This window comes from Callospermophilus lateralis, chromosome 3, assembly GCF_048772815.1.
Source record: "Callospermophilus lateralis isolate mCalLat2 chromosome 3, mCalLat2.hap1, whole genome shotgun sequence".
NCBI classification, from domain to species: Eukaryota; Metazoa; Chordata; class Mammalia; order Rodentia; family Sciuridae; genus Callospermophilus; species Callospermophilus lateralis.
The window spans coordinates 170,066,171-170,081,135 of NC_135307.1; the positions used below are offsets into that span (position 1 = coordinate 170,066,171).

Genomic DNA, 14,965 nt, shown 5'->3' on the forward strand with positions numbered 1-14,965 from the left:
CATGTTCCAATCATTTAATCTCTAAATTCTCTTGCATTGTCTCACACATGAGCTTTTAGAGGATACCTAATATCTAAACCATAACAGTGAACAGTGATAGAGTACTTGTCTAGCATGTGTGAGGCCCTGGGTTTGATTCCCCCATCCCATCATCCAGAATTACTGTTTGGAGCTGGAGTAGGTGTTTTCCATGTTCTTCATCTGTTCTTCTAACCTGGAGTTGCTCCTAGTTCCTTCCCATACTGTCTGTATCTCCAGGGAGCCTGGTAGGGGCCTGTGGCTTTCCTTTTCAGAGTCATTTAGCTCAGTTAATACTCTATGCACAGGAAGCCCTCAGACCTGGATACCACTCTGACGTTGGCAGGGCCTCTTTTGGTACACAGGCTCATTGGGCAGAGATGGTGCAGCCATGTAACTTCTACCCTAACTTCCTTCTGGCACCAAAAGTTTTGCTTTCTTCTGAAGACTTTCTGGAACTGTGTGGCCTTCCCCAGGAGCATGTAGTATCTTCAGCATGGGCAAGTCTGTATTGTAGATCCTCCCAGTTATCCAGACAGTCCAGGGTCTGGAAGTATGAGGATTGTGTGGCAGGAAAAGGAGACCACAGTTGTTTTTATGTGGTGTCCCTCCCCACTAAGCTGGGGATACCTTCCATTTCACAGAACCTGGCACAGTAACTTGCCCATCATACATTCAGTAAATATTTGTTGAAAGGAGTTGACAATTAGGAAATGGCCCCAGGCAGTAGGGAGCAGCTAGTCTGTGTTTGGGAGAGTCTATACTAGACATGACTTTTCAGGTGGGAGGGCACCATAGGAAGGGAAGGATTCATGAAATCAAATGTCGGCACAGACCCAGGAGTTAAAATAAACATGAGAAATAGAGATTGATCGGATTTAGGGTAAACTGATGTGTCCTAAAGTGGTAACTACCACTCAGCATCAGAATTTGGTGCCAGGCTGTAATGAGTCCATGTTATTATTTCAAAAGAAGTCTGGAAATCAGATTCTTTTGCAAGAAAGGGAAGGAGGAAGGGGGAGGGGAGGAAGAATTATTTTTAAAACCTCATGTAGGTTAAACAAAATACATCTGCAGACTACTCTGGGCCCACTGTCTGCCAAGTTGAAAAAAAAAAAAAAGAATACATTGCAGGGATGGGTGGGGGGTAGATATTGGGAAGGAAGGGTGGGAATTGGTAGCGAGTGGGAAGGAATGGATGAGCTGAGATCACAATGTGGAAAACTCCCAAAGTCTGCGCTGGAAGACTGTGTTCTCAAAGGCCAGAAAGCTCACGCACGAAATCACCCAAAATGCTGAAGTTTGAAGCTCAGCTGGAGACAGTCCCGGAGGACGCAGCATTTTAGAGGAATGGGAGGACTCGATGGAAACAATAGCTCAAAAAGATTATTTTTCAAAAGTGTACGGATCAGAGACCAGGAAAGTTAGGGGCCACAGGGATCCAGCGGGAAGTGGCTTCTTTAAGATTCTTCAAAGGCAGTGACCTTAGCCCTTCAGAAAGGAAGCTGGCCCTCAGTTGTTAAAGCCCTCTCCCCTAGTTACTTTGGAAGGAAAAGGCTGCGTGCTTTAGATGGTTCATTCACTGGTACTTTAGGGAACTTATTCCCGTCACTGGTACTTTAGGGAACTTATTCCCGTAGCGAGATACGGCTAGAACCTATGAGGACCCGGGGGCCACGCCTCCGATTCCCCAGCGCTGTGGAGTCGCCCACATGCTACCCCCGCCAGGCTAAGCGAGGCGCATCCCGCTGCCATGGCGACCGCCTCCATGGAGACCGGAAGCAGAGGCTGCGGTCCCCGGGGGCGCCCGCAAAATCTCCCAACCCCCCATGCCGCGTGCCTTTGTTCTGAAGCTTATCTGGGCTGGGCCGGGCTCTCGGGACGCGTCTCCAGTCCGCGCGGGCGCGCTTCCTCCGAGGCAGGGGATGGGGTAGAAAGGGAAAAGCAGAAGCCTGGGGTCGCAGAGTCGGACAGATGGCTGCTTAGCTACTAGACAGCACTAGCGTGGGTCGTAACGGCTGATGGTGAGGACGCGGAAACTTGCAGGGAGAAAGGCCACCTTTGGGCGCTCCACCCAGCCGGCAGCCCGCCTTACGGTCACGGGAGGGAGCAAAGCCCAGGGGAAGCCCCGCCCAAGTCGAGGCCAAAGTGGGAAGTACAAACCCCCACGCAGGGACGTGGGACAAAGGCGGAGTCTCTGAGGCGCCCCTCCTACCCTCTCTCCCTCGGGTCGCTTTCTAGTTCCCGGCTACGACAGGCGGCTTGGCAGCCTGGCAGCCTTCATCGCGAGAACTCGCCAGGTCCTGGGGCAACCGCTTTATCACAGGGCGCAGGCGCAGCGCCCCCTACACGTAACGCTGGTGGCTAATCGCTCGTTGGCGGTTCCCTGAAGCTAGTTCATTGGTCTGAAGCGGCCCTCGCCCCACCCCCCAGCCAGCCAATGGGCGGAGGCGGGGGCGTGCCGTGAGGCGGGCGGCAGTGGCGCGGGGCTCTCTTCCTCGTGCTCAGCGTTGTGGCCCGGCTGCAGCCGCCGCCTGCTGCTGTCGCCACCGCAGCCACCGCAGCCACCACCGCGGTTGTCCCTGCCTGGCCCATCCCAAAGGTGCACTTGCAAGGTGAGACTGTTCCTCCTCTCACAGCCTCCGGGGTCCGCCCATCTTGCCGAGATTCCGCTCCCGGCAGGGTCCCTGTCCTAGACATTTGGTGTCTGGACCCCGCTCGGGGTGATAGGAGGGGTGGGGCAGGGGGACTCCGCTGTCGGGGCCGGGCCTGGAGGACTTCCCAATACATGAATGAGAGATGTTAGGTCTTCGGGTTGCGGGTGACCGTTAGCTGGTGGAGCAGGAATGTTTTCCGCGGGGCACGAGTGACACAGTGAGGGCGGGGGCGTAATGGGGGGAGGTTAGCATCGCTTTCTGCCGCGTCCTCGCTGTCGCTACCGTCTCGTAGTTTGACCTTGGGCGGGTAGCCTGTCTGAGCCTTCGGTGCTCTGAACCCTCGGGCAAGAGGGCGGTAATGTCTGGGAGTGCGGACTCCGGAGACTCCTGCGTCAGCCGAGGTGAGGGCAAGGAGCACAGGCGATTATCTTGGTCAGAACCGCTGCCTTGATGCTCGGGAAGGTTATGATGGGGTACGTTCAGCTGCATTTGTTTCCCAAGAAGATGAGAATGGTGTGGGGCTGAGGGTGCCACACCCACAGGGATAGCGATAAGAAAGGAAACAGAGTCCCACACTTGGTCCCCTAGCACCTTGGAGACTTAGTTTGGCCTCCCTGATATCATGTAGCTAGAGTGATTTGATTTACATTTTGGACCAACGTTCCCAGGACCCTGTCAGACTGAAAAGGGCTTCTCAGCCTGTCTTTCCTGTTGAGTCTTGGCCTTGGGAAGTGGGGATAGGACATTATTCTACTCTAGGGAGCTGAGAAAGGTCAGAAGTATCTGTCATCCCCTGAATGCAGACTGGCCTCTGCTTCTTGGGTCTTTTAGGTCTCTAGGGCCAGGTCAGGGTGGGTCAGGCAGTCTGTAGACTAGAGGAGTCTCAGCACCCTCTAGCTGAGGGCAGGGGGAATGAGGAGAGAGAAAGCTGGGCAGGGGAGGGGAGCACTTGTCTGGGAAACAGGAAGGAGGGTGGGAGGAGGGTGGGAGTCCCTTCCCAAATTCAACTCCTGCTTCACTGTGAGAGAAAACAAACAAACAAAAAATCCTTACTTAACCCTCACATCTTTGGCCTTCTGGAGGGAGGAGGAAATGAAGTTAGGTCAAGGCCGAGCTGATGGCTTCCTCCAGCATTGCCTTGCTGTAATGTAAGTATGTGGCCCTGCTATGTGCTCAGTCCTGGGTCACGTTCTAGGAAGTAGGCATTCATTCATTGTTGCCCAATTTCAAGGCCTTATTGGGTGTTCAGTTTACAGACTTGAGCTTTAATGGGAGGCTACATTGAGTGCTTCAACCAGTACTGAGCCCCAGGATGGGTGTAGTGGAGGAAATGGTAGTAAGAGTGGAAGGTTGTCTGTCTCACCTGGCACAGAGAAAGACCTTGGACCAGGCTGAGATTAGGGATTGAGGAGTTATTGAGAAACAAGGTCCTGAGAGTTTGGGGACATACCCCTAGCCACACAGCAAAGATCTAGTTGGAGCTGGCCCTGTGATACCTGGGAGTTTGGGGGCTGCTTCTGGGGCAGGGAGTTTGCATGTACTGGGGACAAAAGAGTGTTGGGTTCAGGAGCTCTACTTTGCTACCAATAGACTGGTCTTTGGCCCTTTCTCCAGTTTGAAGCTTGGGCCATTGCATGGGACACCCTGAAGTGACAGCCAGCACTCTGTGGGGCAGAACTGGGTTCCTGAGTAACTGTCCAGCTGTCTGGTTACTTGCTAGTCCCTAGTAGCCTTAAAATAGCCTTTCTTTCCAAAACCAAGAGGGATCTGGGCTAGCACCTCTCTGTCCCCCTAATGGAAGTTTCCCCCTTTTGCCTGAGAACAACTGAAAGCCAAAGAAGCCCCAAAGGCCTTGTCCCAGCTTTTCAGCCCTTCCCATCCTGTGATTGTCCAGAGTCTTACCCCTGACTTGCTGACAGCACCCAAGGCAGAGGCTGGGTCATTTGTTTTGCCATGGAAGGAGGGCAAAGATACACATTGTTCACATCTTTCTGAGCTCCTGTGATTGTTAGGGAGGGGTGGATAGGGGGCTTTCGAGCTTCTTTCTTTCCATCCCTCCCTGGGGGCCTGACTGCCCTGGGAATAGAAGGGAGGGGGGAGGTCCCCTTAACCCTTGAGCTGTTTTCCGAGAAGCTGAATTCCCTGGGGTCCTCTTGAAGGGCCACTCCTGGCTCCTCCAGGATTGACCTGAAGTGCCTCTCCTCCAAGTGCTTTTATTTATTTTTTTCCCTAGTGAAATTGCTATTGCTTTAGAAACCAGGCCTTTGGGGTTTTACAGAGGTCCAGGGTGGGTGCATTTTCACAGATCTTAGGCACAAAGCTGCACCATACTCTGGGAGGAAGAGGCCACTCCTTATTCCTGCCTATTAGAAAAGTGATAGGAATATCCCATGCAGCCAGAAAGGGCAGAACCTCAATTTAAACCTGGACTGCTGTCTTTAGGAAACTGTGTGTCTTAGACCATAGTGAGGAATTGGCACAGGAGGAGACTGGAGGCAGGGCCACCCTAGGGGTTGCAAGGTGGCCTAGCACTTCTCTGTGAACATGGCTGCATCAGGGGAGGTCTGTTGCCCTCATTTCCTGCTTCTAATGAGGAAATGGTGTGAATAAGAGTCTAGCTTCAAGGACAGCTGCTGGCAGGTTCTCTGTTATGAAAGATGGTTTGGGTTTTCCAACCTTCTTTGGGCCCCTGAAGTCATTTGCCTCCCTGTTCTGTATTCTCACGGAGTGTTACAGGCAGTTGCTCAGTGACTGTCATGAGTTCTGGCACTGAAGATGTAGGTCCTGCCCTGAGCAGTCTTTCCATCTCAAGGTAGGCATGTGCAGGTAACCAGCCCACTGTGGCAAGGTCAGAGGAAGTCCAGGGGAATGATGCCCTCAGGGTAGAGGTTTCTCTGAGAGTTGAGAAGGGAGATACTGAGAGTTGCTGTCCCTGAACCACACCATGTCTGCTTAGAGGGTCCAGCCAAGGCCTATACTTGGGCTCCCCTTAGAGATGTCATTCATTCATTCAACAAATATGAACTGAAGTCAGCAGCTCCCTGTCAGGTGCTGTGCTGGGGGCTCAGGACAAAACCACAGTCACTGCCCTTTTAAGGTGGAGAAGATAGATAACATATGATCCCAGAAGTGAAAAGGGCGGGTCCAGCAAAAGGAGGGGGGGACCAGGCAGTGGGGTAGGGGAAGACAGGGAGGGGCCCTGCATATACTGGGTCTGTGTGTTTTGTGAAGAGGGCCTCTAGGAGCTTCTCATGAGCCATTGGTTAAGAGTTTTAGCAGGGTACTTGGGGGGTGGGGTAGGGGAGGCTTGTGGATATTGGGCTGTCACTACTTTATGGCTATAGAAGCATGGTTGGAGCAGCCTCTTTGAGGAAGGGAGGAGGCCTGGCACCTTGCATTTGGCTATTTGTCACATGTTCCGAGTTATAGCCTCGGGGGTGGCTGGAGTAGGTGGGTTGGGATAGACTGCTTTCCAGGGCCAGGCTCCTTGGAGGAAAGCTGTCTCCAGAGCAGCCCTGGCTAGAGGTGAGTAGGGTATAGTTTGCCTCCTTGCAAGTTAGCCTGGGAGTTTGCCTCCAAGGAAGGGGCTGTTGCTGCTCTGACCTACCTTGCATTCCACAGGCCTGAACCTTGCCCTTCCCTGCATCTCTAGGCCTCCTACCAGGGGACTCCTGGGACCCAAGCTGTGAACACACAGCTTGGACCTGGGTGGACTTGTTTGGCTTAGCCCCCAAGGGATCTCAAAAGTCATGCCCTCAATAGGCCCAGCCCCTGACGTGAGGCCACCCCATGGTTTTTCTTCATTCTCTGGATTACCCAAGGTCATTCATGGGTCACTCGTCTCTCAGACTTCAGTGTTTCTCTGAGAAAATAAAGCCATATACTTCTTTATGGAGTACAATTCTGATATCTCACCTAACAAAGTCATCTAATTTCTTAGTGTCTTCTACTATTCTATTCACTTACATTCCCCACTTAGCCCCCAAATGTCTTTTTATAGGGAGTTTAAAAAAACCCCTCCCCCATGTCCTTTTCTTTTTGTAGCTGATTCAGTGAAAAAACCAGGTCAGTTGTCCTGTAGATTTTTCTGTCCCTTAAGTGTGAGTTAATCTAGAACAGGGGTTGGCAAAACATTTCTATGAAGGGCTAGATGGTGAATATTTTAGACTTTGCGGCCATATGATCTCTGTCACAACTGCTTGAAGTAGTTTTGTTTTAGTGCGAAAGCTGCCACAAACAATATGTAAATGAATGAGAACAGTTACATTCCAGTAAAACTTTATTTACAAAAGACAGGTGGTGGCCCAAGAGGCTGTAACTTGCCAATTCCCTATCTAGAACAATCTTTCTGTTTCTTTTTTCTTGCACCTTGAAAAAAACAGGTCAGTCATCCTGTGGAATACTCGGCCTTCTGGGTTTGTCTCATTGTCTGCTCAGGGCATCGTTTATTTTGTTCTGCTATCCTCTGGTTTTTAGTAATTGAGGAGTTGGGGCTAGAGGCCCTGTCAGATCCAGGTTAAGCATCTTTGGCAGGGATCCCTTGTCAGTGGTGCTGTGACTTTTGGCTGCCTCACATCAGGAGGCATCAGTGTGTCAAGGCCATCTGTCCTGTGGTTAGTGAGGGGGACAGACCTATGTGTGGCCTTGTGATGTCACACCCCCTTATTGTAAACTTATGTTAATCCCCATTAAGAACACCAGGTCATCCATTGGTGGCACTTGGGCATCTGTGTGTATCTACTTCCACCTGCCTTTCCTTGGTGGTTCAGCATCTTCTCACTGTTGTTGCCTCTGGCATTTGTTTCTTTAGACGCTGCAGAATTACTTGACATTTGGTTGTTCCTTTGTTATTTATTAGTAAGGAATCTGTAGTGAAAAGGAGCTTTCCATTAACCACCAGGGCAGTTTGCTTACAAGAAAGGCTGAGGGACAGGTAGAATTATTTCTCTTTAAGGGGCACTGCTGCCATCAGTGGTGATACATGAGGGTTTGTGTTTGTTTTGCTTTCCTTGTTCTTCTTTTTTTGTAATCTCTGTAAATGCTCTGATTTTACGTATTCCATCTATTTCCATCAGTTGTGCTTCTTATTCTTTTTGATGCTTAGATAGGACCAGCTCAGCCCATCAGAGGTATCCTTAGGGCACCTCACACTTGCTTCTGCACTGAGGCAGCCTTTGGAGAGCTGAGCCAGTGCAGGGTCTGGATGGTGGGTTCAGATGGGGTAACATCCTCTCCATGGGCCTCTGTTCTGTATGTGGCTCTGACTGACCACTAGGGGGAAAGCTCTAAGGATAGAGTTATCTCTTGTGGTCCCCTATTCTTTCCTATCTCCAAGCATGCTGTTGACTGACCAGCACACAGCTGCACTGGGTTTGTGACCTGAATACTGGCCCCTAAAAATTAATAAAGTTCCCTTTCTCTCCAGGCTGTTTCCTGCCAGTCTCAAGTGGGTTGGGCACTTGACCTATGTTGGCACTTTGGCACCAGAAACTTAGCATGTGCTGGCAGGGCCCTGGGTTCAGTAGAGGGTCAGAAAGGGGTGAGGGCTCTTGATGTCTATGGTCATTGGCTGAAGGGGTCAGGCAGACCCCTGTGCTAGGGGATGCAGGCCCCATTTGGACTGCTGAAAGCAGCAGCAGTTTGAGTCTTTCTTAAGCAAAGCCCTCTGCTTTCTCCCAGTCATGGGCTCATGGGTGATCCTGACCACTGCCCTCTCCATCCCCCATCCTTCAGGTTCCTGCTTGTGTCCCTGGAGCATGGGAGGCTGTTGAGCTGGAGCGGAGGTTTACAGCAGGAGCTGTGTGTTTCACTCGGTGGCAGGGAGGGCGTCCATGGCTGCAGCCAACAAGGGTGAGTATCCTCCTGGCCTGTGGGTGTGCATGAGCTTTTAGATGGGCCCTGGGGTATGGGGCATTTTTGCTTGGGGGGCCTGCTTCAGCTGTGTGTGTTTGTCTGCATGGTGTATGAATTCTGAACATGTGAGTTGTGTGTGCCTGGTCCTGCGGGTCACCCAAGCCCTAGCAGAGGCCCCTGCTAGTTCTTTGGTTTGCTGTTTTCTGGAGGTGTGTGTTCCTATGTCTTGTGTGAGATACCCTATTGTGCTGCTAGTGGTCCAGCAACATGCAGGGCTTGTGTAAGTACTGAAACTGGGGAGATGGGCAGGGCCACAGCAGGCCATCTGGATTTCACTGAATCCAGAGGGCTGTTGGAGAGTTTTAGGCAAGGGAGTTCTGGTAAAATCTTATAATCAGGTTAATGAAGTGCAACAAGGACTGTGGATGTACCAGGCTGGCCCCCAGGGCTTTTGCTGAATGTCAAAGAACCCATGCCAAGGCTGGCCCAGGCCTTCCCACCAAAAGGACTCCAGACAGGTTTCTTGGGAGGCCTAGGGCTGAAGTGTCAGAGAGGACTGGATTCATGCTCTTGGGGTCCCTCAGCCTGAGTGACCATTCAGACCAGCCACTTGGCTCCCCACCACTCTTCCCCTCTCAATCCCCTGATCTTTCAGGCCTCGGAGAACCAGACCCAGCTCAGGGACAGCCAAGGGCCTTGATGGGGGCTAAGCAGAGAGGAAAGGGCATGGGGAGGACGAGGAGGCTCCCCAGCTTCTTTCTTCTTGAACCTGCCAGTGATCAGTGAGCATTAGTGACAGCTGCAGTCTCTCCTAAGTGGACGGAGTATGGTTTTTAACCCTCTTCATTTCTCCCACCTCCAAGAAGGGCACCTCCTTCTATCTCTGGCCCTCAGGTTGGCTGAGGTCATCACAGGGAGTAGACTGGGCCTCAGGTACTGACAGACCTGTGAGAGAAGATGCCAGGGTTGGGGAGCTTGGCACTGTGAAGGAGAGTATGGGGCCAGGTGTGCCGAGACCTGGGCCAAGCCCTACAATGCTGTGTCTTCCTGTCTCTGGTGCCAGCCTCCTCCCTTCCAAGTAAGGGGGGAGTTATATCAGCTAGTCCTGAGGGGTCCCATGACCATGTTGTGGGGATGACTTTTGTGGGACGACTGGGCAGGTAGGAGTGAGGCAGATAACCTCAAGCTTCTTGATTGCCAGTGGACTTAGTCCTGAAATTGGCCTGGCCAAGTGGGTTCTGGGTAATGTCAAGGGAAGTCTGGGGATGGGGAAGGAATAAGGGGGACATAGTTTTCTGGGGGTAGGAGAACGTAGCCACCCATGGATTCTTCTCCCACTCTTCTTAGGCAATAAGCCCAGAGTCCGGAGTATCCGCTTTGCAGCAGGCCATGATGCCGAAGGCTCCCAGAGCCATGTCCACTTTGATGAGAAGCTACATGACTCAGTGGTCATGGTCACCCAGGAGGGTGACAGCAGCTTTCTGGTCAAGGTATGTTCATATTTCTCCCAGAATCAGCTTTACCTCCTCTCTGGCTCTACCTGGCTTTCTGGGACTGTCTTTCCTCTTTCCTCAGTGGCATTCATAGGCATGTCTTTGCCCCTCCTTGAGCCTTGGTTTCCCATCTATAAAATGGTGGTGGTGGGGGGGGGTCAATGAGATGAATGCATCACCAGGTGAGTAGAGCTGGTGTCATTGGGCTTACCCAGCCAGTAGCAGTGGAAGGCTGGTGTCAAGGCAGCTGTAGTGCTACGAGCCTGGATTCAGGTCTAGGCCTGCCATTCTGGCTCTATGACCTTAGGCAGGTCATCTTCATTTGTTTTCTCTCCAATGGAGACAATTCACACCTTATAGAGTTGGTGAGAATGGAAGATGTAGGTATGTGATGCAGATATATGGTGATAACAAAGTGTGACTTTTTACCATGTTTTGGGCTCTTTGTAATGGTATTTATTACTCCATTTTTTTTTCTTTTTGCCCCTGAGGATGGATCCTAGGGCTTTGTGCATGCTAAACATACACTCTATTACTGAACTACATATCCTGCTTCACCCCACATTTTCTACTTGGTAGAGTACCCCTTTCTCATGGCCATACCTCACACATGGCTCCTCCAACTGCCAGGAGACTGATAGGTCCCCTATTCACTTGGAAAGGCAGGAGGGAGTCTCTGCAGGGGCCAGATTGAGGCCTTCAGGTTGGTCAATAAGCCCAGGATCCAGAGTTGAGTAGGAATGCCCTGTGGTGGGGGCAGAGATTTGGTTCCCTGGAGACTGCCCTGAAAAGGGGCTTGCTGCTCTTTTCAGAAGGGGCCCAGGTTTGTATCCGTTTCTGTCTAACCCTAATGTCTTCCTTCTTTCTCCTACAGCTGACAGTTTTCCCCTGGGGAAAAAAAAGGAATGAACTAAAGCTTAAAAAAAAAGAAATTTAAAAGTAGCCACAGTTATATTTTCCAGAAATAACCATGGTTAATATTTGGATATCTATCAGTCCAGGTTTCATTTTTTAAGCTTTTTTTTTTTAAAGCCAAAAAACAAAAAACTGGCATCACAGTGGACAGGGTATATTTGCTTGCTTTTCTTGTGAACTGGCTCCTGCCTGTATCAGGAAATAATCTTCCATGAGATTTTATACCTGCCTGGTGTTTCATCATGTGTATCATCATTGATTTTGCTGCTTCCCTGTGCCTAGGTGCTACAGTTGTTTCTTTTCCTGTTATAAATAGGGTATCAATGACTATTGTTTTGCATATCTCTGAGCATTTCTCCTGGAAAATTCTGCAAGTGGTGCAGCTGGATCACAGAGTCACAGCAAGCAGGTACAACCAGAAAGGCTTCTTGAGAAGTATGCCCACTACCAGCAGAGTGTGAGGGGATCACCTGGATTGAGCTTTATCATGTGGTGATGTAAGGCTGGTCCCATTGAAAGGCTAAAAGCTCCACACAACCATTTCCAAACTGCCCTGTATAACTGTGACCAGGATTCTCTGCCCACATGAGCTGGGGGGTACTGCATCCCTCCTGTGTTTATTGGACTGGCACTTCCATCAGCCACTGTGCCCAACTGCCACTCTGGCTTGTAATTCTTCACATCACTGAGTTTCCAAGGATGGCATCTGTCCCAAAGGGACAGTGTTGGTTGCCAAGCACTATGTATAAACAATGGATATTCAAGCAGGTGTGATGGCCCATACCTGTCATTCCATACAAGTAGGAGGCTGAGGGAGGAGGATTGCAGGTTGGAAGCCAGCCTCAGTACCTTATCAAGGTCCTAAGTAACTTGGTGAAACTCTGTCTCAAAATAAAAAATAAAAAGTGTCAGGAATGTATTTCAGTGGTAGAGCACCTCTGGGTTTAATTCTTGGTACTAAACAACAACAAATTCCATGGGCCATGAATAGGGGCTTCTGAGTGAGCAGGTGGGTGTATCTGATGCCAGCGAGACAGGCAGAAGTCAGGTCTGTGGGCCAGCTTGGACTTACACAGCTGGTCTGGAGTTCATTTTGGGTTTTAATTGGTGCTGTGGATCAAACCCAAAGCCTCACACATGCTAGGCATGAACTAACACTGAACTATACCCCTACTCCTTGGTGTCCACTTACCTAATTTCATTCTATCCCTCATCCACACTGTTTTGTGTTACTTGGTGTCTCCTTATTAGGGATTGGAGGACCCTGGGCTACTGGTTCTGAATAGGTGCTGGTAGTAGTGGGGACAGGTGGATGGTCTGTGTTGTGGGACTTGGAGCCTCCAAATGGCTCAAAGTAGTGGCTAGTGCCTTATGTGCCAATAAGGCAAGAGTGGCCAAGAGATCTAGGGAAGACTTTTCCCTGGTCACATAATGTCATTTTCTGACTTCAATCTTCTTTATAAAATAGGCCACTAAGGAATGTGGGGTCCTTGACAGATGATGAGGATTGTGCTGGCCTTTAGGGGAAGGGATTCTGCCAGAGGGCCTGAAGCCACTGGACTAGGGGTCTAGCTAAAGTGATGGAAGGAGTTAGGCTTCTAGAGAAGCAGGTGTTATGGTCCACAAGGATCATAGGCAGCATGGCCTGGATGGACTCTTAGGGAAGCAGTAACTGGAGGTGCCTGTCTTCTCACCCTTTCTGCTGCAGGTTGGCTTCCTGAAGATCCTGCACAGGTATGAGATTACCTTCACTCTGCCCCCAGTGCGCAGGCTAAGCAAGGACATCCGGGAGGCACCTGTTCCCAGCCTTCACCTCAAGCTCCTCAGCGTCATGCCCATCCCTGAAGGTGTGTCCCTTCCTGGGGTTCTGGAGGCCTGCCCTCCTCCAGTAGGTCCCAGATATGAGTGAGAGTAAGAATATGGGGTACTTCAAGTCAGTGACACATACCTCTTAAGAGCTTGCAGTGATAAGTTGGTAGTTCGCATGTCCCAGACCTCTCTTCTTCGACTGAAGCCAATGAACTCACACTGCAGGCCTGCATCTGCCCATTGTCTGATGGTTTCCTTAGTGGGGAAGTTATCAAGATGGGAACCACCGGCTTTGGGCCTCCAACCCTCCTGCCCTCGAGAAAAACCTGCTGGAGCCGCAGAACTTTGTGTGGCCAACTTCTAGCACCCACCAGTCCCAGGCTCTGGGTTTCACACTGCTTCTTCCAACCCTGCTGGCCTCAGGCCCTGCTCCACCCACTACCTTCAGCTTGGAAGAGGCTAGGGTGTCAGTTTCTCCATGTGCTGACCATAGACCTCAGCTTCAGTGTCATGTCCCCCTTTCTCTACCTTTTCATGATCTTGTCTTCCAGTGGACTCCAAGCAACATGCCTTAGGCATTTGCCTTGCTCTTGCCACAGTCTGCTCACATTCTACCCTGCCTGCCTCCCTTGTTCTCCCTCACCCCCTCACTGCCTGCCTTTGTGTTAAATACACAGGTCCTTCTTTTGGAAGCCTGAGTTTGAGTCTGCCTCACCTTGAGAGCCATGCTGGGGATGGCCTGCAGGCCAGAGGCACATTGAGCTCATTAAAGAAAGGGAAGCTTCCTAGGCCTATAGGCACATCTTACCAATAGGGATGTGTGTCTGGGCTCTGAAGGGGCCATTCTTGCCCCATTCTCTGGGAGGCTTAGCATGTCATGTGATGGGTGATAGCCATAAGTGTTGGGGACAGGATTGGGAAGCTGTGGGAGGTGCTGATGGCACACCTGTCCCCTGTCTCTGGGCAGGTTACAGCATCAAGTGCGAGTACTCTGCACACAAGGAGGGCGTCCTCAAAGAGGAGATGCTCCTAGCCTGCGAGGGTGGCACTGGTGCCTGTGTGCGGGTGACGGTACAGGCACGTGTCATGGGTGAGTGTGAGGCATAGATCTGGCTGGAAGGGAGCAGATGCAAGATTGGCCTCGGGGATCCTTATCCAACGGGGTCCCAACTTTTTAGCCCAGGTCCTCCCAGTGGCCCCCACTATCTGATCTCTAGGGGAGAGAGGACCCTTTGGGGTGGGGCCAGGGCACAGTGGACACACCAGCTTGCATGCCTGCTTTGCAGACCGACACCACGGCACACCCATGCTACTGGACGGTGTCAAGTGTGTGGGTGCAGAGCTGGAGTACGACTCTGAGCACAGTGACTGGCATGGCTTCGACTGAGGCCTGCACCCAGCCGACCTGTCTTGGGGCCCCTCAGCCTTAAACCCCACCTGGTCTCCCAACATGCTGCGTGATGATGTGGCTTCCTCACTCCATCCCCAGGTGGGCGAAGGGGTGGTGTTGGGGCCTCGCCCACACCTTTCACCTCTGCCTTCATTCTGCCACTACCCTGCCTCTCCTGTGTTCTATTCTCCCACTTCCTCTCCGTGTGCCTCAGTCTCCTGCCAGAAGAAATGGGTTGAGCCCCCAAGGAGGCTATCTAAGGAGGGGAAGGGGAGATTCTGGGGTGGGTTCTACCCACTCTCCATCCCAAGCCATGTGGGCTCCAGTCAGGGTCTGGGAGAGGACTGAGTGGCTCTGTGATGCCAACACCCTATTACTGCTGCTGCTGCCTGGATGCCTCAGCCACCTCTCCCACCCCTGCCTCTTCCCCACTGCTACCCATGTGAGTAGGAGGGAGGCGCAGTTCCCAGCTCCTACCCCTCAGGTCTGTGTTACTTGGTTTTTAAATGACTGGTTGGGTTAGAACCAATAAGAAATAAAAACTTAAATGGATACATGGCCATGGGTTTTTGTTCTCTCTGGTCTCATGATTGTCTAATGCCTCACAGATGGGCCAGGCAAGGACTTGGGTAACTCATCCTTTCAGGAGGCAAGAACAGCCAGTGGTATTGTAGCACCTTGACCTCAGAAGACCTGTGCACAGGTGGTGGCATTTTAGGCTTGGGGCTAACTGGGGATGGGTATCTGCCCTGGCCAGGGAGAAGTCTTCAGGAGTGGGGAAGTATTTGGGATGTTTGACAGCAGCACCCCCTTATGGCCGGTTCCCTGCC

The 14,965-nt window shown here is 51.4% G+C and overlaps 1 protein-coding gene across 1 annotated transcript; it reads left to right on the plus strand.

Annotated features, from left to right (window-relative positions):
- The first annotated feature begins 2,478 nt into the window (after positions 1-2,478).
- On the plus strand, positions 2,479-14,687 carry Adissp (adipose secreted signaling protein). The gene is made up of 6 exons (XM_076851589.1): positions 2,479-2,633; positions 8,409-8,525; positions 9,876-10,018; positions 12,645-12,783; positions 13,713-13,835; positions 14,032-14,687. The coding sequence occupies exons 2-6, from the start codon at positions 8,507-8,509 to the stop codon at positions 14,130-14,132; spliced, it is 525 nt and encodes a 174-aa protein (XP_076707704.1). The 5' UTR covers positions 2,479-2,633; positions 8,409-8,506; the 3' UTR covers positions 14,133-14,687.
- Positions 14,688-14,965: the final 278 nt, after the last annotated feature.